Source organism: Rhea pennata, chromosome 29 (genome assembly GCF_028389875.1).
Source record: "Rhea pennata isolate bPtePen1 chromosome 29, bPtePen1.pri, whole genome shotgun sequence".
In the NCBI taxonomy this organism is placed as follows: Eukaryota; Metazoa; Chordata; class Aves; order Rheiformes; family Rheidae; genus Rhea; species Rhea pennata.
The window spans coordinates 3,516,646-3,542,059 of NC_084691.1; the positions used below are offsets into that span (position 1 = coordinate 3,516,646).

General features: G+C 48.1%; 1 protein-coding gene across 3 annotated transcripts in view; it reads right to left on the minus strand.

The window, feature by feature from the left end:
- Window positions 1-6,406: 6,406 nt before the first annotated feature.
- The window catches only part of KRT7 (keratin 7), a 29,223-nt gene continuing 10,215 nt past the window's right edge, over window positions 6,407-25,414 (minus strand). Inside the window, exons 1-10 of one of the 3 annotated variants that reach the window (XM_062597254.1) lie at window positions 16,622-16,663; window positions 15,600-15,777; window positions 14,562-14,770; window positions 11,656-11,716; window positions 11,079-11,174; window positions 10,364-10,528; window positions 10,096-10,221; window positions 9,140-9,360; window positions 8,432-8,466; window positions 6,407-7,708 (exon numbers count right to left, since the gene is read on the minus strand). In XM_062597254.1, the coding sequence (XP_062453238.1) occupies window positions 7,521-7,708; window positions 8,432-8,466; window positions 9,140-9,360; window positions 10,096-10,221; window positions 10,364-10,528; window positions 11,079-11,174; window positions 11,656-11,716; window positions 14,562-14,770; window positions 15,600-15,777; window positions 16,622-16,653 (1,311 nt within the window). In that variant the 5' untranslated portion in view covers window positions 16,654-16,663 and the 3' untranslated portion in view covers window positions 6,407-7,520. Of the gene's footprint in view, window positions 7,709-8,431; window positions 8,467-9,139; window positions 9,361-10,095; window positions 10,222-10,363; window positions 10,529-11,078; window positions 11,175-11,655; window positions 11,717-14,561; window positions 14,771-15,599; window positions 16,238-16,621; window positions 16,664-25,414 lie in introns of those variants that run through there. The other 2 variants (XM_062597253.1, XM_062597252.1) reach the window with 2 other exon arrangements.

A 25,414-nucleotide genomic window follows, 5' to 3' on the forward strand; every position in this document is an offset into this window, starting at 1 on the left:
CAGGTTAGAAAATTTTGGTTAGTTTTATGAGCCTGAAAATGGCCAGCCCATTGTATTAGGTGAGTCTGGTGATTAACGGGTTGGGAAAGGCGGCCACATGCCAGGCACACCAAACCGATTAGTTCAGCTAAAGAAGCTGCAGTCCTCTGTGGACCAGCCCATCCTATCACAGAATCATGGAACGGTTGAGGTTGGAAGGGACTTCTGGAGATCATCTAGGCCAACCCCCTTGCTTGCAGGGTCACCTAAAGCATGTTGGACAAGATCGCTTCAGGTGGGTTTTAAATATCTCCAGAAAAGGAGACTCCACAATGTCCCTGGACAACCTGTTCCAGTGCTCTGTCACTCCCACAGTAAAGAAGTTTTTCGTTATATTCAGTTGGAACTTTCTGTGTTTTAGTTTGTGCCTGTTGCCTCTTGTCCTATTGCTTGGCACCGCTGAAGAGTCCAGCCCCATCCCCTTGATACCCTCCCTTCAGGTACTTACAGATGTTGATAAGATCCGCCCTCAGTCTTCTGTTCTCCAGGCTGAACAGGCCCAGCTCTCGCAGCCGTTCCTCATGGGGCAGGTGCTCCAGCCCTCTGATCATCTTCGTAGCCCTACGCTGGGCTCTCTCCTGTAGTTCCATGTCTCTCTTGTACTAGAGAGCCCAGAGTTGGACACAGTATTCCACATGCATTTAATGACACAACCATGTAAAGTCCACTTTCACATGGAAGTGAATAAGTAAAGAGCTTAAATTGTCAGTCTGGAACTAGAAAAACAAGAGATGAGAGCTAGGAGCAGGCTGCAATTCAAAACAGGGACAGGTGCACTCTGCCAAAAACCTTGTGCTCTCCCTTTCTTGGGAGATCATGTATCTGTAACTTTCTGCTGCCTTCACCAGCAGTGCCTCTAGCCCCAAAGTAGCACTGGAATATAAGTGACTGCCTTGAGGGAGAGAAATTATCCTCCACATTCTACTTTCAGATTTATTTTTTATGGTTCTCTTTGCTTTCAGAAAGGGACATTTAGCAGAGAAAAACCCTGCCCTGTGTCATTTTGAGTGCTTAGACCTAGGGGTCTGCTACAAGTCAGCCATCTGGACCTTGTTAATCCCTTTTAGGGTGGGATAAATGACATTATGGAGAATAGTATCTTTCTCCATTGGCTGCAAAAGAAACCCCCAAAAAACAGCGCTTAGCCAAAATACCCAATTCCCAGGTAGCTGAGTTGAGATGAAACCCAGCCATAAGCACGATAATGTCGTTCATTAGCTTGGTCATAGAGTTTTCTTCTTCTATTTTCCTTCCAGGGCGATGGTGAAAGCAATTTTAAAATTTGAACAGCCATGTCTAACATCAGCACAGTCTGCAACAGCAAAGCAGCGACAGAGACTGCTCAGCTAAGAAAAGACCTTCGTGTTCACCATGACTTCAGGCAAGAATAGAAGAGGATCAGGCTAAATAGCTTTAATATTGTATCTGCATCTGACACTGGGTGACAAACATTCCTTCTAGCCAGCCCCAGATAAGGAAATCTTTGGGCAGAAGTTCAATTATACCATGCACTTCAGCACTTTGCTGAGGAGAGACCATTGTATTGCGTGGTGGCACCAATATCTACAGCTACCAGAAAGAGATCACTGCATCTTTCCCAACTTCTTAGGAATTTGCTTTTCTTGTCTTTTTTTTTTGTTATTTTTTAAACTTTATGAATTACAAAGGGCTCCTCCTAATATTTTGCTGTTATAAGTCAAACAAGAATCAATTTGACATTTAAAATTAGACATAGGCCAAATTATTTTTCCTATTCTATGTGGCTAAGAACTTAGAGAGCTATGAATCCATACACAGGTTGGGACTCTACATTAAGTATGATTTTAAAGGTTGGGTATTCCTGACGTAAAGAAATCTAAAGCCCTTCCCCCATGAAAGGGTCACGCCAGCCTGGCATGTTTTATTAGCTGCACTGACTCCTTCCTTTGAACTCTCATCTTTCATCTCCCCCATTTAATTCATTTCATTTGAGCTGGGCATCAGTCCATGGCTAGCGTTAGTTTTTATCCTTTCCCAAGAGAAGGACTGCTCAGTGCTGACGAGTAGGAGATCCCAACCTCAGCTCTTCTTGCCCTAGCCTTCACTCTCCCTCCTCCCTTGCCATCCTCAGCCCTTCCAAAGCCACTAGGGCAGCTGGTACTGGAGATCCTGGCTCTGCTGACTAACCCAGGTGTGGTGGTAACGAGCTCAGCTATGGCTTCACCTAGCCCTCCTGGCCTGAGAAAACCAACAGAGAGTACAAGGCTCCCATTCACACCAAAAACTTCTGGAAAGATATAATGTGCCTTCAATGAGGGCCTGCGGCTCTTCTAGACGGCCTCTTTCCACCATGTAGCCCAAGGGTTGTCTTTGTATTGCAGCTGGTAACACCTATATAATGTACACTGCTACAGCAAGGACAGAGGTTGTGCTTATCAGTTAGCTCTTCTTGTTGTTTACTTCTAAGATCTATGCATTGGTGGTAAATGCTGCCTGGGAACAGAGTCTTTATTCTCAGCAAGTACCCCCCAAAAAATAGATGGAGCAGAGTTTTCCATATGCTCATGGTCTCGTCTGGATACAGCTATGGAAGTGGGAACAACACTAGGGCTGGGCTTCAGCAAAAGCCTCAGTGTGGGAGGAAGCAGTACTATCTCCAGCAGTGGATATCTCCGGGAGTGGATGCCTAGCCAGGGGATTCAGCTCAGGAGCGGAAAGCAGCTCAAGTGTGAGGTCTGTATGGAAAACCACAATCAAGAAGAGCTTCCAGAGCTATGTTGCAGCAGAGCCCAACTCACCATGGCACAAGAGGCTGAGCACCACCTCCTACTGGCAGCACAAAGCCTGCTAACACCGTTCAGAGCTGTGCTGTCTCATTCCTATTAAGGGAAAACTTATTCCCTGTGCTATTTACTGGCTTGGGAGAGATGCCTCTTCAAGTTTACTTCTGTGCACAAAGCCTCACCCAGCCAAGGAACAGCCCAGCGCTGCTTATCAATGAGTAATCAACTTTCCCACTAAGAAGTGCAGCTGTCAAAGCTCAGCTTAGGGATTTCCAGGGCTCCCTTTTGCTTCAGTGCCCTGGTTTAAGCCTGGAGTAGATACAGCACTTGGATTTACACCAGCATATGTGAAAGCAGAACCAGTCCATTCATCTGCTTTTGGTAGGAACCAGTAGGTATGTCAAGAAGACCATCTCCTGTACTCCTTCCCCATCAACGCTGCTCCTCTCTGTTGGAATTGTTTTCCCTGTGGGTTTGAAGAATGGGAATTTCCCAGTTCCTTTTGCATTGCTATGATTTCCCTGTCTGCTCCAGAGCTGTCTAGCTTTACTCACAACCAACAACACAACCCTCATTTTCCAGAGGTGAAATGGCTTGGCTGTCTATAACATCTAATTCCTCATACACCCAGTGTATATAGCTCAAGCCAAAATAGCACATTACCTACAGGTTGCTAGACCTTGTCTCAGTGGCAAACCACTCTCCTCTCTACCAGCCAGAGCAAGCTCAGAGTAGAGACAATAATAGCACAAGGATTAACAGCAGGATTTGGTAACATAACTCTTACATAACCTGGAGAAACACCACCACTTGAATGGCTTCGTACTTAGCTTTTGTTTGTTTGTTTTTTAAGAAGGGGGAAAGGAGGAAAAGAGGACTGGACAATTATGTGCAAAAAGATAACTAGCCAATTTCCTCTCATCTTCTGCTTCTGTTGAACTGTTTGAATTTCATCAAACCTCTTCTATAAACTGCAGTCAACCTAACTGTGCACTACGTGAGTTCTATGTGCCATTATGAAATCTCCACCTCACAGTATAGTTTTAAAACAAGACTATAAAACACTAAGAATATTAGAAACACTTTACCAGAGAGGGGCCACAGAACAGGAATACCCAAGTGCTTTGGGAGGTTTTCGAAGCCAAACAAAGCAAGACTAGAAGGTGGGGCTGGTTTCGCTTGGCCATGAACACCTACATCAGAGCCAGTGCAAGGACCAAAACAGATACTTTAGGGTCAAACAAATCATTCCCCAGTAACACCCTCCTCTCTAGGGCTCTAGGCAGTTGGCTGATGATGTCTGCATTTCAGGAGTACTTTGTAAGGTGCCTTTAAGTCAGGAAAGATGGATCCCACACATAAGAGCTAAACTTCTGGAAAGGCTGGTTCCAGATCTGCAGCTTGTGCTAAGTATTAACATCGCTGCACGCTGCCGCAGCTAGAGCTTTGCCTTCACTGCTGCTGCACAGCCCTGGGACACACAGGTAAAGCAAAGTCCCCGTTCTTCATTCCCAGTGCCCCAGAGGAGATACAGGAGAGATTTATCTTCATCCCTTCTCCTGACCAGCCAACAGAGCTGCCAGGCCACGAGTGAAACGGGGATGCTCCCAAGCAGAGGTTTCTCCTGAGTCAGCAGATTGAAGCCAGGCTGGCTCAGACAAGCTGGCAGTACTGTGCTCTGCTCAGGTCTGTAATTAAAAACCCGAGCGGGAGAAAGCAAGAGGAGAAGCCAACATCACTTCTTCCATTTCATGGCAGATGCCAACTATCACATGTAGCAGCTGTTTCCCAGCATCCAGTGCCCAATGATGAAAGATGCAAAGCTCTCTGAACGCCTTTTAGGCTGACTCTGTAAAAGTGCTTAGCACATACAATTCCCACACAGTTTCACCCTAAGATGTTGCCCGGATAAACGAAGTAGGACACCTTTCAGGTTTGCATGCATGAACCTCTCTCTAATCCTCTTCATGGAGCAGAACACGTTCTCCAGTCATAGTGAATGCCAAAAAAATCAGATAAAAGCAAATGCACTTTTAAGAGAGGGCTGACTCTCAGAGTCAGTCACACTTCCCCCAGTGCTAGGGAAAACAACACTTTGGGATTGGACTTTGGTTCTTACACGTCTTCATATATATTTACCCTACCTGAGATTTGGGAGCAAAAAGAGAAGGAAGTGATTTATTTCTAAAGACTCCATGAATTTTTGCCAGCGATGCTTGTCAACGCTGACGGATACTAAATCGCAACCAGTTCCACTTATAGCCCCAGACCGAGCTAGAACCAGATCAAGAAATCAGCAAAAATCACAGGTTTCACCTGCCTCCATGGACTTGCACACGTACGCTGCAAGGCTTGCTGAAGCGGCTACGAAAGCAGAGTGAGGTGCACAGACTCCCTTTTCTCCTGGCACCACTGCATATAGCGTGCGCTGCTCTGCTAAAGTCGAAAAGCTGCAGCCCTGTGAACCATATGTGCTCCTGCAAGGATTCAGAGAGCAGCGACAGAGCCCTGCTTCTCTCCTCTGCTTCAGAGACCTGCAATGTCCCAGTAAATATTGCAGAGCCATGCGAATGACAGCAAACAGCAGCACCTCCTGCCAAAAACGTCTGGGCAAAGTCTTTCTTTGAGCTCTTTGTCTCCATTAACGTCAGGAGACCTTTTCATTCCATTTTTTTTTTGCCCTGGACATGAAAGGCGCGAGCTGGGTGTGCCAGACTTCAGATAACACGGCTCTGCTGGGCATATCGGGTGCCTCCCCTCCCTGCCAATAACTTTGCCTCCGTAGTAAAACCACACGCAGGCTCAGCCCTGCGCTGGCCCAGCCCCTTATCACTGGGCCGTGTTGGATACTGGAGTGAGGGGGGTCCAGGCAGCACCTAGGTCTGCCGCAGGCAAAGTGTCTTAGAGACCCTGGCAGCCTCGCAACCATCCTGAACCTGGAGGAAACGGCTCCCCTCAGCAACCACAAAATCTTCACCTGGTCATTCCCACTGTGATAGCAGCTCCAGGAAGGACTCACCCCACGTCTGCCCCGTAGCCGTTCATCCTGCCAGGGGGGCGGCAGCAAGCAACTGAGATTGCTGCACCCCCAAAGCATAAACCACCCCAGGGAAAGCCCTTTTCACCCCCCAGGCTCCCCAAAAAGAAAGCAGAATGAGCTGTCCTTGTGCAGCAAGGCCCAGATTCAACTCTCCAAGCTTTGACCATCTGCAGATGGCCAAAAGTAGACAAGCATCTACTCCACTGTCTTGCTCCTCTTTGTCCAGGGGAGGGAGAGGGTGCCCCAGAGAGGAACTTGGTTCCAGTAGTTTCAGCTCTGATCAGGAGCCAGGTTAAAGTTAAGTGCTTGAACGAAATTGGTCCCGTTGGCCCACTGTGCCAACAGAGAATTCCCAGAAGGTGAAAGACTGAATGAAGCAAACCCCACAGCTCCTAAATCCTGATCTGTGGCTCTGCCCGTGGTGGGCATTGCTCCAGGGAGACATACCAGGATAACAGAGCAGACTGGAGGCAGCAGGAAGATGATAACGCCCAATGTTTATCCAAGCTCCTGAGCATCCGAGGACACAGAGCAGCACAGACAAAGAACTCGGCCAGGACCGAAGCAGCATGTGATAGGGAATCTTTATTAACAGCCTTGTGACAAACTCTCAAACAAAAAAGCAGAAAACTTCAACCAGAGATACGATGCTAGGATACGGCTGAGCATGTAATACAGCAATTCTGTGCAGTTTGAGTTATTTGTTTAACACCTCTCTCCTCCTACTGCAGTAACAACCTAACTATTCCCCCGGCATGTTCAAGTTGAAGACATTTTGGCAGGAACAAGTAGTTATTGTAATGATGCATCAACAAAACATGCTTTTTTCCCTGTAGCTGTAGTAGAGACATCAGATATCACTAGTCATGCTTTGAAATACAGGGTGGTAAACAGAGAAGTCCAAGGATGGGGAATGTCATCTCCCATTTTAGTGTGTTACTTTAATTTTAAGCAATTTTAATCCCTTAAACATCAGGCTTCTTTTAGGGGGAGGGAATGACTGGCAGAACTTGTTTATGAATTATTTTGTTATAATGAGCCTGAAAGTAGATCTGTCTGCATTGTCTTTGGTAAGATATTAGCTTCATTCAGAGGAGATTTGTTGAATTCCATTTCTGGGCCAATTTCCAAAGAAAATAAGGAGAAATCCAAAACAATTTCACAGTTTTCTTTCTGGAATATTTTAAGAAAACAAACCCAAAATAAAATCTTAACAAGGGCTGGCATTTTCCAAGGACCCCAAGGATATAAGGTATTACAAATCACATTCAGAGGGAGATAATCTTCTGGTCTCTTTTGCAAAACCACAGCAGAAATGCAGAAAAGCTTGCCATTCAAATAATTGCTTTGCCTTTCAAAGGGTGAAATTCAGTCCTGAGCAGGGGGTACCAAGCACACAAGTAACATATAAGCATTATCCCTCCCACTTCACTGGGGAAATTTCACCCTACAGGCTTGAACCTGCTCTCGGTGGAATGGTTCCCACCAAGTTCAACAGTGCAGGATCAAGCCTTAGGCATGATGTGGCAGGATCAGTACTCTGGTTTGTCTTATTCCAATTCATTCATCACTGCAGAAATTTTGCAGCCAATTTGTCCTATAAAAGACACCATCACTTTTCTTTGTATGGTTTCCCTCTCCCCATGTATTTGGGTACTGCTGATTTCGGTTCCTGTGGTTTATTTCCTGATGCTTCTCCTGGTGGATGAGGTCGTGGTCACAGTGTAGGACTTGGAGCCACCTCCAGAGGAAAAGCCAAGTGCTCCGCTGCCCATGCCTCCTCCTATGCTAAGGCCGCCTCCAATTCCTCCTCCCAGAAATCCACTGGAGCTGGAATAGCCACCTCCACCGCTGGAGCTGACCACAGCTACAGCACACAAAGAAGCAAACCAAGCATGAGCACTAGGGAACTTCAAAGCCAGCACTGCACCCTCACCAAAATGGTGTTCTCAAATTACAGCAGTCAGATGAAAACTCTCTACAACCTCCCACGAAAGCCAGAGCCCCCATACCAATCCCTTATCACCATCTGGCCCAGAGTGTTTACTTCTGTGCTAAGTCAGATGCACTGAAAGATTGTACAGCCCACTCCCCTCTCCATCACTTAAGTCTGGCAGAGGGCCACTACCCGAAGCAATCAAGGGGATGAAAAGCAGAGTGACTGGCTTATAATGTCTCTGAGGTACCAGCATCTGTCCAATGTCCAGGCAAGAGGAGTGCTTAACATTTCCCAAGCCAGAAAGATACCCTCTAACACCACCTTCCCACTCCCTTCAGTTCCAGGCAATTACTTTTTCCCATTAGCACACTTCCCCCCCCATATAAAAATAGGAGGAAAGAAACAAAAGGATTATCATTCCCCCCAAGTTAAATTTTATACAGAAAATATAGGGTCAAAGTCAGTCACGGAATCAACAGCATCATCAATGCCTGACCCAGGGGCTCTCATTTAAGAGGGGGTTTAACTTTGCAGAAACCGAGGCAGGGCACCACAAGGCTCCGGCAGGCAGAGCCAGCTGGTCCCATCTGCATTCTATTTCTACAGGCATATGGCTATGTGTAACTATCACAAATTACAAAAACAACTCACAGATGTTGACGTTGCCAACTCCTTCACCAGCCAACCTGTTGGAGAAGAAAAGCACAAAGGCAAGAAAAGGAAGAGGACAGGTTAGACTTTGTATTACTCAGTGTTCCCTTAGGGCCTCGGTTCTGAGGATGAAGACAATGGAGGTGAGTTGTTATTGCTGCTGTAAATAATTCAGACTAGATAAGTGTGCCATCCAGCGCTTTGTTCTAGCCCTACATTTACAAGCTCTGTTATCCCCTGGGGGGTGTGCTGATAGAGTAACAGCAGCTCTGCCCTAATTCTATAGGGATTTTTTATTTTTTGCTTGCATGTTTTCATCAAAAGTATCCAATTTTCCCCAGAACTTTCCAGTTTGGCTCGTCTACCAAAAGAACTTTTCAGGGCCAAAAATCAGCTTTAAAATGCAAGATTTTATCTTCTGTGTGCTCTTCAGAAAATGGGGCCCTTGTAATGTCCCCATAACGCAAGTGAAGGGAAATTCAGAATAGTGATGGGCTGGGTTTCCCACAGTTTTGTATTTATCACCTGCCTTCAAATTTATGTGCAAAGTGGCTAAGAAACACCATCACGTGGCTCTTGAAGTATAACCTGCTTCTGGCACCAAGGGAGATGGACCATGTAGACCAGAGGGCTGGATTCCCTTCAAAACAGCTCTGCAGTGTGCAGGGCTAGACCCCTCCTCAGGTAAAACCCACAGGCTGCCCTTACCTGCTCTCCTCTCCCTCCAGCAGTTTCCTGTAGGTAGCAATCTCAATGTCCAGGGCCAGCTTGACATTCATGAGCTCCTGGTATTCCCGGAGCTGCCTAGCCATGTCCTGCTTTGCCTTCTGCAAAGCTGCCTCCAGCTCCTCCAGCTTTGCCTTGGCATCTTTGATGGCCAATTCACCACGTTCCTCAGCTTCGGCAATGGCTGCCTCCAGCTTGGCACGCTGTGGAACAGTGCAGGGGATGTCAGTGGGCATCTTGCCTCCTCAGTGGAGGATTTTCTGCCTACAGACTTCTGGTATCTACCAACTGCCCATCTCTATGGCTCTGTGGCACTGCAGTCATCTGCCCTAACTTATACCCTGAGAAGTTCATGCCCTGTCTGGTCACCATAGCAGAGACAGAGATCAGCTTGCAAAGGAAGGTCATCTCATCGCAAGGTATGTTCTTCCAAAAGATGATTCAGCCCTAAACAGTCTGAATCACTCTCTGGTCTGACTTTCACCATCCATTTGATAAAGTGATAACCACTCCTGGAGAAAGCAAATAGAACTCCCATTTAGGTGAAAAATCCTTTCGTGCGCCCAGACACTGGGCTCCCTTCTGCAGAAAGGGAGCAGACATAGATCCAAGCAGCGAGTGGGCCCAAGGAACGTGTGTGGTTGGGTAGGATGCTGCACACAGCCTGCCCTTTGGAAATGGCTCTGCAACGCTCCCCTTCTGCCCTCCCAGGTCCTGTGTGGATTCATTCTCTCCTACAGTTCAGCTCCCTCTCAGCACTACATTTTCCACAACACACTTAATTCCTATTGCAGAGCTGCCATGGTCCCATCCTTTAGTGTGAGCGTTGCAGCTATCCCCAAACTACTTCTAACAGATGCTGCGTTAAGCCCTGAGCCCTGATACGCTTCTTGTTACACACTCTGCTCTGCAGCAGGAAAACGAGGGAAGCTCCTCACCTGGGCTTTCGCATTCTCGATTTCACCCTGCAGCCTCTGGATCATGCGGTTTATCTCCGAGATCTCATTCTTCGTGTTGCGCAGGTCGTCTCCATGTTTCCCAGCAGTGACCTGCAGTGCCTCGTACTGTGACAGACAACAGTATCACCAAGGAGGATGGAGTCAGGCTAGCAGCCAGCGAGCCGGCTGCAATCTCTCCCCACTCATCACACACAGGATATGTGTAGTAACAGAAGCTGTTACCGCGCTTATCTCTCCTATAACTTACCTTGCTCTGGTACCAGGACTCAGCCTCCGCTCGGCTCCTGTTGGCAATCTCCTCGTACTGTGCTTTAACCTCTGCAATGATGCTGTCCAGGTCCAGGTTGCGACTGTTGTCCATGGACAGGACCACGGAGGTGTCAGAGATCTGGGCCTGCAGCTCTTGAAGTTCCTGCCAGTTGCATTAAAACCAATACTATTAACCATTCACTTTTAAGGATCTCTCTTTTGGAAGCCAATTAAGAGAGAACCTGAGAAGAAAAGGAAAGGGAGGCAGCTGAGAAGAATTCATCAAAGCAATCATTAGTTAGAAGGAAATCCACTGAATCACATCGACCTCACAAAGTAACAAACAGCAGCAGAAATGGAGCTACCCCTTCTCAAATTCATCCACTGGCAAAAAGGTTAGTTTACCCAACTCTTAATACAAGATCTCAGCATGAAATGCTGGTCCAAGAAGCTTCAGCATCAGCTTCATGACAAAGTGAGAGCCAATCACCACCATTTCATCCAAGGACGCAATGTGTTCGGTTGCATGTGAGAACACACAGGACCTGCATTTGACTTGCTTATTCTCACCTATGCAAGGAAGACTCACAGTCCCCCCACCTCCACTTTCATCTCTGGGAAGAGGATGTTAGTTTTCCCAGTCACTATTTGCTATTCTTCACCCATTGGTGATGCTACAGTGCAGCAGCCACAGAAAGCAAGGAGGACCTTACCGCTTCATAGAGAGACCTCAGGAAGTTAATCTCATCTGTCAGCGAATCCACCTTCGCCTCCAGCTCCACCTTGTTCATGTAGGCAGCATCCACATCCTAAAAAAGAGTGATAATCCATGACAATTGCAGTAGCTCAGATTACTAAACTCACACAGCCTTTGATGGCTTCAAAAGCAGCAATGAGCCCACCAAGTTCCCTAAGTCATCTTTGCCTAATGCCCCACCATGACCTAAAATCATCTGTCAGTGTACAAAACTGCTGCTATGCAGGGTCCAATACGTTCTAGAGGGTGCCCTCGGCCATATGCTGAGCCAGGCCTGCAAATCCATTGTCAGTTTGGAGAGCAAGGGGGGACATCTCCAAGATCCATGGGATCTGGTACTCTTTCCTGGGTCCCTGTACAGGCCTTAGTCCCTATACTGAGGCAACCCTCAGTCAGAAGCAAGAGCTGTAATTCTTTACCTGTGGTCTCTAGCCAGAGCTGTAGCAAAGGAGTAAAGGGGCAAAGGAGGTAGAAGGGTTACAAACACAGGCAAACAGATTTGATCAGGTCAAGCTAATATCTATGGCACTCACTTTCTTGAGTACCACAAACTCGTTCTCCGCTGTTGTGCGCTTGTTGATCTCGTCTTCGTATCTGCCAAGAAAGAAAGGGAGCAGTTTGATGTTATGTTTGATGTAAAGGAAAAAAATGTCACTGTTAAGAGTTATCCCAATTTCCTCCTCTCTCTCCCTATTTCTCCTTATATACCTTCTCTCCTATTTCTCACTCCAGCAAAGCTATGATTTCCCCAAGCAAGCCAGCCATGGGCAGAGGTTTGCCAACCTTTGCAGCAAGTGTATTCTTTGCACAAGATGTGCTAGCTGCATCCCACAGGTCCAGGCGGCTGTTTGGATGAGCTGTTGCCCGACAGCTGGCCTGGTCTATACTGCAGGACCACTAACCTGAAAAGCATTTCCCAAACTTGTCCTCACACATTCATTAAAAATCATTACACTTAAGTAGATTTCAGCTCCTTATCCTCACTCATAGACAACCTAGTGATGACCTGCAGGTCTGTACTCTATATCCTGAGGCTCTCAGCTTTTGTACAAATCCAGAAGAGATGCAAATAGATTTAATAAATTCTTCTATGCTGATCAAAGCATTTGTTAATGTTATTGTCACTCTGCACTTCCATATTCCAGACATCTGAGAACCTTTTGCAGGTGGTGATCACATGTCACTGTGCTGGTAAGCGCTAAGTGCAATTATTTTCATTCTGCACAGAGCCGTTACGCTTCAAAGCCCCACCAACTTCTAATATAGGCTACAGCCATTCTTTGGGTGTTCACCTTTAGATGTAATGAACTAGATCCTCGGCAGATATAAATCACATTCCATTGAATTTATTGGAACCTCACTGATTTAGACCACTTTCAAGCCTGGATCTCACAGCCTGATTTTCAGCATTCTGAGTACTGCCAAGCTGCTGAAACGAACAGCAAGAATCCACTAAATGAATCCTGTCTGACAAACATCCAAGAAACAGGGAAAAGAATACAAATCACAGTACTTGAAACAGTGCTCCAGCCAGCCAAGTTGCCTTGAACCTTTCTTATTCAGATAGCAAAGTCGAGTAAGGGTCATTCCAACAGGAAACACTTTCTCTTGTCGTTTCGGAATTGCTGTTGCCAAAGCTACAACACAGCCCTGTTTATGTACACAGTCCCTGCATGACTAGCACTGTAATTCCTTGCCTTCTGAAGTGCAGGCTACTTTGATTTTAACAGTCTTCATGTAAACTCCCACTCTGCTCTGCACTGGAAGCTTGCTATGCTAACATGAACGGATGTTGTCCCTTTGAGGTCAATGCAACTGCACCTTTTGCTATTGTAGACTAATATATGACCTGGAAGCTACGTGACCGTATTGCATACGTGCAGTCTGTAGCATAGCACAGGAGAGAATCAGAGTCTATTCTCCAGAGTGGATAATCAGAATTTGATGAAAAGCTGGAATCGTTCTAGAATGGTCTGTCAAACTCATTTCCTGGGGAAGTCTCTACTGAGCCAGCCAACAAACTGGCAAATTGCTCAATATTCTCCACTAACTCTCAAGGTGCCCCAGAAAGGCCAGCGCGCTATCGCACTTCGGCATGCCTGGAGCCAAGCCACGTGGACCGTGCGGAAACGGCGCATTCCCACCCTTGCTTACTTTGAACCACACCCTTAGTCAATCTAGGTACTGAATCAGGGACCGAATCTGATCCTTGGGAGCTTTGTGCAAACATAGAGCAAATCTTCCCCCTACTCTAGAAGTCAATGGTGAATTACTGTGTAAAATGGGTGCGTGCAAGACAAGCAACAGACCCATAAAAGGCTAGATGTGTTTTTGGCATTCAATTCAGGAGACTAGAATTTCTTCATACTCAATGGGGGAGAAGCAGTTTCCAAACTTCCATTACTGAATCTTTGCTCCCTCCTGCTGCACTAGGACTTTAGGCTCCCAAATCTTACCTGCTTTCCCTTCCCTCACTAGTAAAGGGCTTAACTTTCCAGCACAGACCCTTAAGCTGGAGGAATAAAAAAGCACCTGTGCACCTTTCTTTACATGCCCCTGCATAGGGCCATGACTTCTCTGGATGCAAACCAGCCCCTTGCTGTTGCTTTGCAGAAAAGCAAGGTGACTTAACACCAGCTGCAGATGAGCACACAGTAGAGACAACTGAACAGGATTGGGGGAAACATCATTCCCACGCACTTACTTGGGAATTACTGTGTATTGACTTTCCCTTAACACACCCAGGGAATTATCAGATCTGTTTGTTTTCAGTTCCTGTCTGATCCAGTTTGCCAGCTCTCCCCCCCACTTTTTTTTAAGCATTCCTCTGTACAGGTGGGTTGGGCACAGGTAGGGACAAAGGCTACTTTCTTCATGGGACTCCTCCCAAGTGACATGCTTTGAATAGGAAAGCTATGATTTCAACAGAAAAGCCCCTTAAAAACTGCAGGTCACCTGCTCCATTACCTACACGCTGAACAAGCTCTGACCTGCAGAGCTCCCAAGTTGTCCCTATAGACCTGAATAAGCATGTGGGAACTCAAAGCACAAAGCCATCCAGGAGGAGGCTTCACTGCAAAGTCGAGAGGAAGGAGCCACTGTAAACCATGAGGGAACGAGCTGCCAGGAAAAAGCAACTACTGTACTGCATGCAGCCTTCTACACTTGGGGTGAGATTCACCTCTCCCAAAGGACCATCTAAAAGTTGGATGTGGCCAGTTTGAGCGGAACAGGTGGCCCAACAGTGAAAGATGAGCTCAATGATGATTCAATTCACCTTTCAATGACTAGAAGAATCCAGGCAGCTTCCCTAACTACACATCTAACTCATGGCTGGCAAAGATCTTCCTCACTAGCAGAAAAGTGGGGGATATCTTTGCCAAGCTACCAACCAATTTGTCAGCTCACTGCACCGTTAGATAGGAAGCTTATACATTACTTGTTCTTGAAATCCTCAACAAGATCCTGCATGTTCTTCAGTTCACCCTCCAAACGCCCTTTGTCATTCAACAACCCATCCAGCTGACGCCGCAGGTTATTGATGTATGCCTCAAACATGGGAGCAATGTTACTCCGGGCAGTCTTCTGGTCCTGGAGGAGGCTCCATTTGGTCTCCAGCATTTTGTTTTGCTGCTCCAGGAACCGGACCTGAAAACCAACCATGGGGTCACTTGTGAAAGTGTGAGGAAGGGTTGCTAACACATCCCCCAAGAAAATGACATTAGAGTTTGACTCCTGGGGAAGGATGGGCTGGGGAAGGTATCTGAAGAATTCAGTTTGCTCAGAAGAAGCATCTAGATACTGGAGAGTGATAAAGACCATGCAGGAGGACTGTTTGCTTCTCTGGGGCTCAGCTTGTGACAGGTGAGGCTTTGTATTTAATTAAAGATAAGCAAATTCTGCTTGCATGACACTTGAGAAGAGCCATCCAAGGACTTCAAAGCCAGCCAATTACATGAACTCCAGGTCCAAATTCCTGGCATTTTGAGGATGCCTGAGTTCAATCTTGCAGCACAGGACATAAGATGAATTGGTTCTAAAGAGCAAAGCCACAGAGGTGCAGGTCAGGGAAAACAAACACAGTAAATCCTGATTTACATCAAGATCTGTGAAATCTGTTCTACTGGGTCAATTCCTCTCCAAAAAGCTCCCCCCCCCCCCCCCCCCGAATTTGGCAGTGTTGTCCTTGGGTTCAGATTTGATCTTTAAAGCCTGCACCCATTTTAAGATCAATACCAGCCAAACAACAGGGGAGCAAAGCTGGCCTAAAAGGGGCAAAATCCTTCGTTGAAGGCAACACAAGCAGGGCTTTAATAAGAGTTATCAGACTGGAGCAGGTAAAATGCACCACGCTCTTGAGGACCCTGTCCTGACCCCACTTGTGTCATTGAGAATTTCCCACTGAGCTACGTGAGCTGTGGGTCAGGCCTGCCTTTCAGAAGCACCCACAGAGCCATCAGCTTTTCCAATACCTCACCTTGTCAATGAAGGAGGCAAATCTGTTGTTGAGGGTCTTAATCTGCTCCTTTTCCTCTTTCCGCACCCGCTGGATGTTGGGATCGATCTCCACATTCAGGGGTGTCAGGAGACTCTGGTTGATGGTGACCTCCTGAATGCCCGCGGGGCCGACCCCCATGCCGAGTCCACCGCCATGGCTGTATCCAGAGCGAAAGCTATAGGAGCTGCCACCTCCACCGAGGGAGATCCGCTTGTTGGCGGAGCCGAGGTTATAGAGGCTGGAGCTGCCAAAGCCACCTGCCCTGCCAAAGCCAGCACCCCCTCCTCCACGAGTCGAGGAGACGGTGCTGACCCGCACTTGGCTGATCCCTGGCATGGCTGCGGAGCGAGAGCTGAAGCTCACAGAGCGGGACATGACTGCTCCGGGGATGTTTTCTGTATCCCTCACCCTTAAAAAGCTTGGGGAAGCCGTGCTGCAGACCCAGAGAATGAGCGAGTTCTCCCAACTCGTTTCTCCTTTTATCCGTTAGGAGAGCTGGGCTTGGCCGGAGGGCAAAAGAAGGATCGTTTTACTGCCTCGGAGAGCTGGGCGTGCCTGGCAGCCTTCCCACCCTCCGTCAATCTGCTGAACTCCGGTGAGCGAGAAGGGAAGGGCCAGGGAAGGGGGACCCGGCACAGCTGGCGGGCGCCGTCCCCGCGCTCCGACCGGGCTTTGCTCTGCGCCTCCCTTGGCCTCCGTCGCCTGTGCGGCCGAGGGACACGAAGCACAGATGCTCCTGCCCTCACCCGCTCCGGGGGTCCCTTGCCAGGGAATTAAAACGGGATGGGCCTGATCCCCGCTTTCTCACGGCCTCTCCATGCCTCCCTGCTTCAATAAAAGGATTTTAAAGCGAGAAAAGGGAATACGCACTGATTTTTAAGTCTTCACTGCAGAGCAGGCAGCTCTCCCCCGCAAAAGCAGAAAGCAGATAAGAGGCATCAGCTTCAGGTCCAGCCCATTTAACACAAACCAAAGCCTGCCGCAGCCTCAGACACACATACCATTTTCCACCGGCAGAGCCCAGCTTTGCCATAGCTTTTGCTTTCTCTTTCCTGCTAGCACTAAAGGGTGTTTTAGGTGGGTTGCACCCTGCATGTGGAAATACCCAGTGAGCCAGTCCAGACTCCAAAGGAGACAGGTCAGGTTGCTGCCTAAACTTCTGGGCGCCTACGCAGAAGAGGCAGAGAGACAAAGGACATTTTCAAGCACTTTCTGCATTTTTGAATAGCTGCAAAGGGATGGTTCTCTTTGCTATCAGATCATAAGCCCTGCCATGAGATTTCAAAGTCTGGCCTGGACTCAGAAGGCAATCTAGCCAAGGAAAACACGGTCCTGCCGTTAGACAAATCACCATAAAGTCAAAGCTGTCCTCAGCAGCCTTGGAGGGAACACTGTAAGGGAACTGAACCTCATCTTGATTTGCATTACCAAGAGTCAGATCCATGAAAAGCAATTTTCTAATCTTAATTATCACTGACTGCAGGTGAGAATGAGTCTATCTTCCATTCAGAGTTTGAGCTTTCTGTTCTGTATCAGTCACAACCTAGTTAAAGTAGTAGGGACTGAAAAAGTCTAATTTACTGTGCTTCTTGGGTCTGCCCCAGCCACTGCAGTGCAGCTGTTAATCAGCATAGAGGATCTAAACTGGCTACAATCCCTCCCGAATTTACTGTTTAAATCCAGTTTCGAGTCAGGTTAAGTCAGGATTCAGTAGTTCAAGGATGTCCCAGGCAGAGTTTCCTTGTGTTGCCGAGATGCCATGGTAACACTGCATAGTTTCACAACCGGATGGGCTAACAAATGCCTCCAAGCCCAGGCGAATGTCCCCTAGGGTTTCAGGTTTGGTAACACAGAAGTCAGTGTGAACCGGTTAAACACCTTCTTGGGGAAGCAAATGCTTTGACACTGTGAATATTCTGCTTGGCGTCACAACAGCTAGCCCTGCATACCTGAGAACAGCCCAACATTGGGCACCAATGCTCACAAACATGATGGAAGAGTCACCAACAAGAAATTGCTCTGTAAATTCTCCAGTGAGCACACCAAATCCTCAACTCCAGTCCAGAAAGTGCTAAAACATCAAATACAACCACGTCCCAGTGGAAGAAAACTGCAGGCAAGCAAGGTTATGTGCTAAGAACATGTTATTACGTTGATCAATATCACTCCGGTGTTTCCTCACCCTGCCGTCCATCTCCCCTGGGCTATCTCTTACCGTGTGTTTAGTTTGCAGTGTTTGGATTAAAAGCTTGCTGGGATAGGGAGTGCCCTTAGGTTTTGTGTTTGCACAGAGCAGTCCCCGTTTGTGATTACCGCTCCAAAGTGCTTTGGCAGTGAGTCATTAAAATTAATCAATGTCTTAACTACAAGCAGTGTTTTGGTGGTCTCCTGAGTGGGGTATTGCAAAAGCGCTGCGAGCTGGAATTCATGGGATCTTCCGGGAATGACACTGCAAAGCTGTTCTCAGAAAGAGCACCCAAACGCAGGTGGCACTTCCACCAATGTAGACGGACACACAATTGCCGCCTTCAAGATTTTTTCCTGTGCCGTGACGACAACTTCCCCCTTTCAGGTTCTGGCTGATCTAAGCCTCATAAGAGTTTCCAGCCTACCAACATTTCTTATGAATATAGCAAGACTGGTCTCTCTAAGCTTCAATGAGAGCAAACACGTTCTCCAGGTGTCAATAACGTGCTCTAGGAAGACTCGAACGTGAGGCGCGTCAAGACAAAGTGGTTATCTAATATAAAGGATTATCGATTTTCTCAGCCCTACTTCCTGTGTCGCTCAGGCTATAAAACTCAGTGCAGTGGCACATCCCTTCAGGCTCGTATCTTGATTTACAGGAAAGCAACTTTTCTAGAAAGGCAACTGTTGGTCACCTGAAGATTGCCAGAAGATGAGGAAATCCATCTCTTTTGCTGCTCATTTCTTCCAAGGGTTGGTCATAACGGACCTTATGTCTCACCTCCCAAGAGCTTAATAAAGTTCTCTTGGGCCTGATACGATTTCTCTGTTAAGTCATTGCTGTCTTGGCCTTAATGTTGGATAAACCGAACAGATTGAGGTCTGCCCATCTCAACAGGAAGTGGCTTTCTGGAGACCTCTAATTGCCCGTCATGTTAGCTGGAGCCCCCAAAAGGCACTGCTCTAGACCCAGAAATATTCAGGTAACAGCATAAAACCACCTATCAGGGCTCCCAAGGGCTCCTTGTGCCCCCAAAGGAGCCGCTGCCTCAGCAGTTGCCCCCCGCCACCCCTGGCCACTCGAATGCCATCTGCTCGCCCGTCCCCCCGGCATTGAGCCCTGTGTTTGCACCAGGCGAATATACACCCCGTACAGCTGCCGCCGCCACGGGAACCTTTGCACGTTGCCATAAGCTACCAGAAAAACAAGCAAACGCAGCCCGGGCAGAGAGAGGCTGTCGGGGATCTCGCCTTGGACCCCGCGCACGGCGCGTCACCAGCTCGTCCGCAAACCTCGCTCCGCGACCCGACGCACGGCCGAGGCGTCCCAGCTACGGGCTTTCCCTGCTCTGCAGCCTCCTTTACACCTACTGAAAGCTGGGGTTCCCCTCTGCCCCAAATTGCAAGATCTTATGATTACAAGAAATCATGAAGGAATAACTATAAATAAATAGAGTCATAATTACGTACAATCACAACTATGTAGATAATTTTTACATGAAAGCTTAGAGTCATTCCTGCAGCTAAAGCCTTAAGGAAAAACAAACAAACAAACAAATTAAAACCTTCAGTTTTCAGAGCTGGGATGAAATTAATGTTGATTTCATTAACTGAACAAGCCCTGTTCACGCAGGGCTCAGCTTTTCTGCAAACCACATGTCTCAGGAAGAAAAAGGAAAATCCAAATTCTGCTTCCTGCCCCAAGGCACAAGCGACTTTCGAGTCCGGCCCATTGAATTTGTTGGCCTGTTCCAAATCAGAACAGCTCATCCGAGCCAGCCCTTGTGGACGCACATGTGTTACAGAACAGGCAAACGGGCTCAGATCAGGGCTCGGCTATCTGGAACCAGTAACACACACCGGCCGGCACAAAAATGCAGGGCAGTTACAAAGCAATCCTTCCTCTGGCCATGTTTCTCCAGCCTCCAGCCATCAGCTGTTTCACCCTTTCCCAGCTTGGAGCTTGCATCTCGACCAGCGTGTTTAACACTGCAGAGGGACCTCTCTTCCCACTACTCGTCCACTCATCCTCGCTCACTCCAGCCTGTGATAATAAGATTATACCCAGGGTTAGATGATATTCCTGTGTTCCCTGTTTTAATTACTGAAATTGCAAACTAATGCACCCCATTCAGAGCAGACGGAAATCGTGGGATCGTTTCACTGCACGGAAGGCAGCACCACCCGTTTGGAGGAACCGAGCTATAACTAGTGCGCTGATACTCAGCACTGCCCCGGGTTTTGCAGGTCTGATTCATGTCTGGGTTAGAAAGGAAGGTCATCGTAATTCCAGTGAAGTGAATGAAGCAAGGAAGGAGAGAAATTATCTTACACAGTCATCAGTCAGAAATGCTCTTATGAAAATTTCTTTTCATCTCACAGAGCTCTGGCAGAGTCAATGGCACATGCCAATGCTGCTTTACACCAACCGATATTACATCTCCAACAGCCCAGGAAGGATTTGAGGTCTTACTTTCGCCCAAATACTAAACACCCAACACAGCAGCCATCCTAAATTACCCTTGTTTGCACAGCCCCAGCGCAAAATAATTGCAGACAATGACTGGGTTTCTTAATAGCTACCAAAACAGGAAAAAAAAATAATAATCCTAGTAACTACATGGGAACAAAGCTGCTTGGCACCCTCTGGTCCTGGATCACAAATCCCAAATCTTTTGCAAAATCCAAATTCTCCAAACCAATTTGTTGCTTCATAAATGCTCCTAAGGAAGAAAGTCCAGCAACAAAGAAAAATGCAGAATTGTATGCAGCATTTTTCCTGGCCTTGGAGAGATAAAAACTGTCTCACAGACAGGAAGCAGATGGGAGAGGCAGGAGTAAATTCCACATTACCCAGCTCCACTCCCTAAGCGCAAAGCTACATATTGCCAAATGAGCAGCTGTGCATATTTATTTGCATCTTTAGGCCATTTGTTTGCAAAAACTCCATTAGATTCAGCATAAACTGTCCAGCTCCTGTGGAGCGTGGCTGGTACCAGCCAGGGATATGGTTTCCAGAGACAGCAACTCCCAGAGAAGCTCTGCAGACCTCCGCAGCAAGCCCGTTCCCCGTGTGGAATTGCAGGAATGTGTTAAAACACATTCACCATGGGCATGTAAAAATAGGCTCGGAGGTCCCAGTGGTCTTTCCTAAACAGCTCAACCTGTGAACATCCAAACAACCTGCAAAAGGCTGAGAAGCGGCAATCAGCCAAAGACAAGGAGCCTGAACTGGGGAGAGCTACGAGCTCCTCACAGGCACATCCCAGCCAGAAGAGGAGAGAAATCAGATGAGTCATTTATTACAAGCATTTCCTTACGGCTCTGATAACCAAACTCAAACGATAATCTCGGTTTACAGAGGGGCCAATCTAGTTCACTAAGACAAGTGATTTTTTTGCAGCAGAGGAACAGAGGAATGAGCAGAATGCAGCTCCCTTGACTTGAGATTTAGTATTCCCAGACGCCTGCTGCCGTACCAGCCAGGTATTTTATCTCAGTGGTGACACACGCCAACGCTCTGCTCAGCTAGCAACATACCTGCTTGAATACACTTGCTTGAACACTGCTGCACACTCCAGTGTGACAGCGTTAGCCCCTTCCAAGCAAAAGCTGGAAGCAAGGTGCAACCCCCCTTTCCTCTGCTGCTTTCCCAGCCCGGGGACTGGCATCAGGTTTTACAGCAAGAGCAAAGGGCAGGATTGTAGCCTTGGACCTGGTGCTGATGGAAACAGAGGGTGCGGTTGGTCTGTGTCAGGCACCACCATAATCAATAGATTCAGCGGTGACAGTAATTACTATTATAAGTTTCTTGCTCCTACCCATGTCGCCTATGACATGACTGACTCCTTCCAGGTCTCCGGGGAAGAGAGGGGCTCAGGCTGCAGAAAGGAAAACTAGAAAAGGGAAAATATTCTGTGGGTTACAGAATTCAGAGTAGTTCTCTACGATGCTTCATTCCCACACCCCATAGGCTGCCCAGGCCCCCCGTTGCAGCCGGCGGGTCGAGCCCAGCTTTAGCTGGTATGAATGAGGGCTTAGGGGCCCTTCGAGGCAGGACTGAATTTCCAGTTCACCACGTTTGCCAGGAATGCACCAGGCATGAATCAGTAGCACAGAATTTGACCTCAGGACTTAAAATCAGGGATGAATCAGCCCGGGTACCAGATTAAACGGGGATTACGGACTTGCTCCTAGGCTTAGGGCTGGCACCGACACGCATGCAGATGTGCGGAGCCTTCAGGGACGCACACGTGGCCTGGCCACACCACATCCCAACCGTCCTCGCAAAGGAGAGACGCGAGCGAGGCCAGTGGACAATTCCTCGCTCTGCCTCCAGGTGCCGAGTTGGGCCGGTGCCCGCGGAGCGTGCGTGGCGCCAACCTGCCCAGCGACGCTACGGGGCACGCTGTTTGGTGCCAAAGTTTCCCTCGCAGACTCATAGGGACAGCGAGGGCACCTGATCATGCCGCTAAGAAGATCTACCCGGCCGCAGAGGTTACCCAGCACCAAAAACGCATGCACACAGCCGGCCCTTTGCGGCAGCCCTAGCACTGCCCAGTGGGTTTGCGCGCCGTGCCGGCACCTCCGAAGGGTGCCCCAGCTCTGCACGGCTGGGTTGCATCATTTGCAAAGCGTCTTGGCGTGGAAGCAGCACAACAAACTGCCCCGAGCGAAGCCATGGTGGGACGCAGGCACGGCCAGACGCCTTGCATTTATTCCAAAATGGTGTTGGTGGCACATGGTGAAAAGCAGCAGAAACTCAGAACTAATTAGCCTAAGCAGTAGGGGGAAAAAACAAAAACAAAACAGATCTTCTACCCAACAATTTAAGCATGTGGCCTCTGAAAAGAAGAGGCACAAGACAGTCGCAAGCCCGCCTTGATCTCCCACCTTGGAGTAAAATGATAGGTTGCCACAGTTCCCAGTGCAAAAGCCAATCTATTAACTATCACCTCGGTATCTTGGGTCTTTTTGCTCCCCAAAAGATCGCAGTGTATTTTAGCCTTAGAAACTACATGTTGCAAAACAAGCACAGCGGCCTTATAAATATCCATGCACCCTCATTAAGAGCTAAACGCTTGCAGTACGCACTGAAACAATACATCGTTATTTATGCCGCAGACCACGTGAGAATGACACAATGCAGAAACAAAAAGCCTAATTAAAAGTGACACAAGAGCACAGAGCCCGATCGTAACTGGAGTGGTGGATACTGGGTGCTGTCTATGAGAGATGAAGTCATTTGCTCAAGTATGGGTTGAGAAACACTCAGCAGTAAATCCTCGCAGCCTGTGTCTTCTTCATGCTCCCTTTATTCATGTCCAAGCGTGGACACTGAGAAGGAAGAAGATATTTGCCCTGGTAGCGTAGCCGATCACTGGAAAGTGGGCTTGCAACCTTCCAACTCCCAGCAGAGCTCAAAAGAGAGGCAAAAAGGTTCTTCTAGCAGGATGCCGGTTCTGCCTATAAGCGGATCTGGGGGTGAATACCCAGCTAGAGAGGTTGACCTGGGGACGAGTAGGGATGGACAGCCAACAGCACAGAGAGGTTCACAGGCTCTGGGATAGCCTGCGAGAGCAGGAGCAGAGATCTAGTGCTGGGCAGCCGTTTCCAAGTCCTGTGCTCAGGCTGCATCGTGCTGCCTCTGCACAGCGAGAAGCAGAGAGGCTGCAGCACCCAAGCAGAAACGAGTGATGTCATCGCCCCTTAATTACTCCGATTTATTTTGTTCAATACCTGAAATTTCCTGGAAATTACGTGAGCAAAAACACAACAGGTTGGAAACCTTCCTGAGTGTGAAGCAGATGTGGGCACGTCTTGTCCTGCCTTCCAAACCCTTCTGTAAATTCTTTGCAAGTGACGTCTTTTTTTTGGAGGGGGGAGTGATTTAGACGGCAGTTTTGGCCACCCAGTGCTGCACCCAAAAGCCTGGGCGTGGAAGAAGGAAGGAAGGGAACAGTGGGATGGCAGGAGGAGGAAGGGGAAGTGGAAGGCTCAACAGGCAGATAAAGGAACGGAAGGAAGGGCTGAGAATGGAAATGCGACAGTAGAAGGGTGAGTGAGGATGCAAAGAAGGAATAAATGAGAATGGAGGAAAGAACAGGGAGGGAGTTGAGCTGAGGAAGGCTGGAGAACAACTCTTGCAGAAGCCAGGGCCAGACACAGAGCTGCAAAACCACCACTCGAAGCCCCTCACTGCAGCCCCAGCTCCGGGGAGCACAGAATAACCAACCTGTCTCCAGCATGTGCCACGGAGCAGGCAAACATCCTTGCCATCAGAGGATGAGGGAGACAGGCTAAATTAAACACAGGCCAACAGGGACCCTCTTCCCTTTTTCAGCCTGCAATGAACCTAGTGACCTCAGCCTAGCTCTCCACAACCAGGAACCTTCAGCCGCCCTGCCTTGTCCTACCTGTGGCCACACTATCAGCCATTCCCCTGTGATGTGTCATTCAACTTAATACACACGCTCCCACTCCAGACGCAACTCGCAACTCGCGTGCCTGGCAAGGCTTAAACAAGTCCTGCTGACCTGCTCATTACCTCCATGGCTCTCTGCATCCCTCCGCCCGGCCCATCTAGGTCTTGCTTAAGCTTAATCATTCCAATTCCTTGGGGCAAATGCTGATTAGCTGCTAATGCTTCATACATTACCCATGTTTAATAAACAGCAATTACTTAGGGAACTTTGATAAATAAGTTATTCTACTCTGTAAATGCCGATAACCCTAAAAGGTGATCTTCCAGATGGCCAGGATAACATTCCCTGTACTAAGGGAAGGATGACCTGCCTCTCTGGGTTTGCCTGCAGAGATGTTTGTGTCCACTCACAACCTCTGTAAGCCACTGCAAACCCCAGGCAGCAGGAGGATATAGAGGTTTAGCTGGAGGTGGCTGAATCCCTTCATCGCATCCCCTAAAGCCTTCCCCATCCCATTCCTACTTCACCTTCTCCCCAACCTTTTTCTCCCCCCGCCCTTGTTTAGCTACACTGCCAAGAAGGCTGGCGCCAAATCTCAAAGCTAGATTTTGGAGATCAGCCTATTCCGAATTGAACCAAATACCTGGCCAAGGAGGAGCATCGAGAACATCAGCAGGAAGAGAAGAAACACTCTGACTCAGCACTGCCTCTCCCACAGAGCAAGAGAGAGAAACACGCAACGAGGTTTTGGCCGCCACTGGGGTGTCTCTCCCTCTCCATCCTCGGCAAGACAACGCAGGGTCACGGGTCCTGCATTGCTGGGTGCAGCTACAGCAGCAAAGAGCTCATTTGGGGATAATTTTGGTACCGGGTCAGGCTGTTGGGAGCTGCCATGGAGCAGATTGAAATTAGAGCCCCCTAAGACCTATCACCATGAGCTTTCTTGCAGCAGTGTTTCCCCTTAAAGGGGCAAGCTTGGGTTCCTGTCTCATCCCTCTGCCTAGCAAGTACCTAATATCAGGAACTTCAGCCTTGCTACCTAGAAAGGAGAGGTTAGAAAGCAGGCTAATCCTCTCTAAGTTCTTCCCACACACCCTCACATCATCTGCCAGCAGATGACCACTTGCAAACATTTTTCATTAAAAATATTGATACTTCGACAGAGGAGAGAGCAATAGGGAC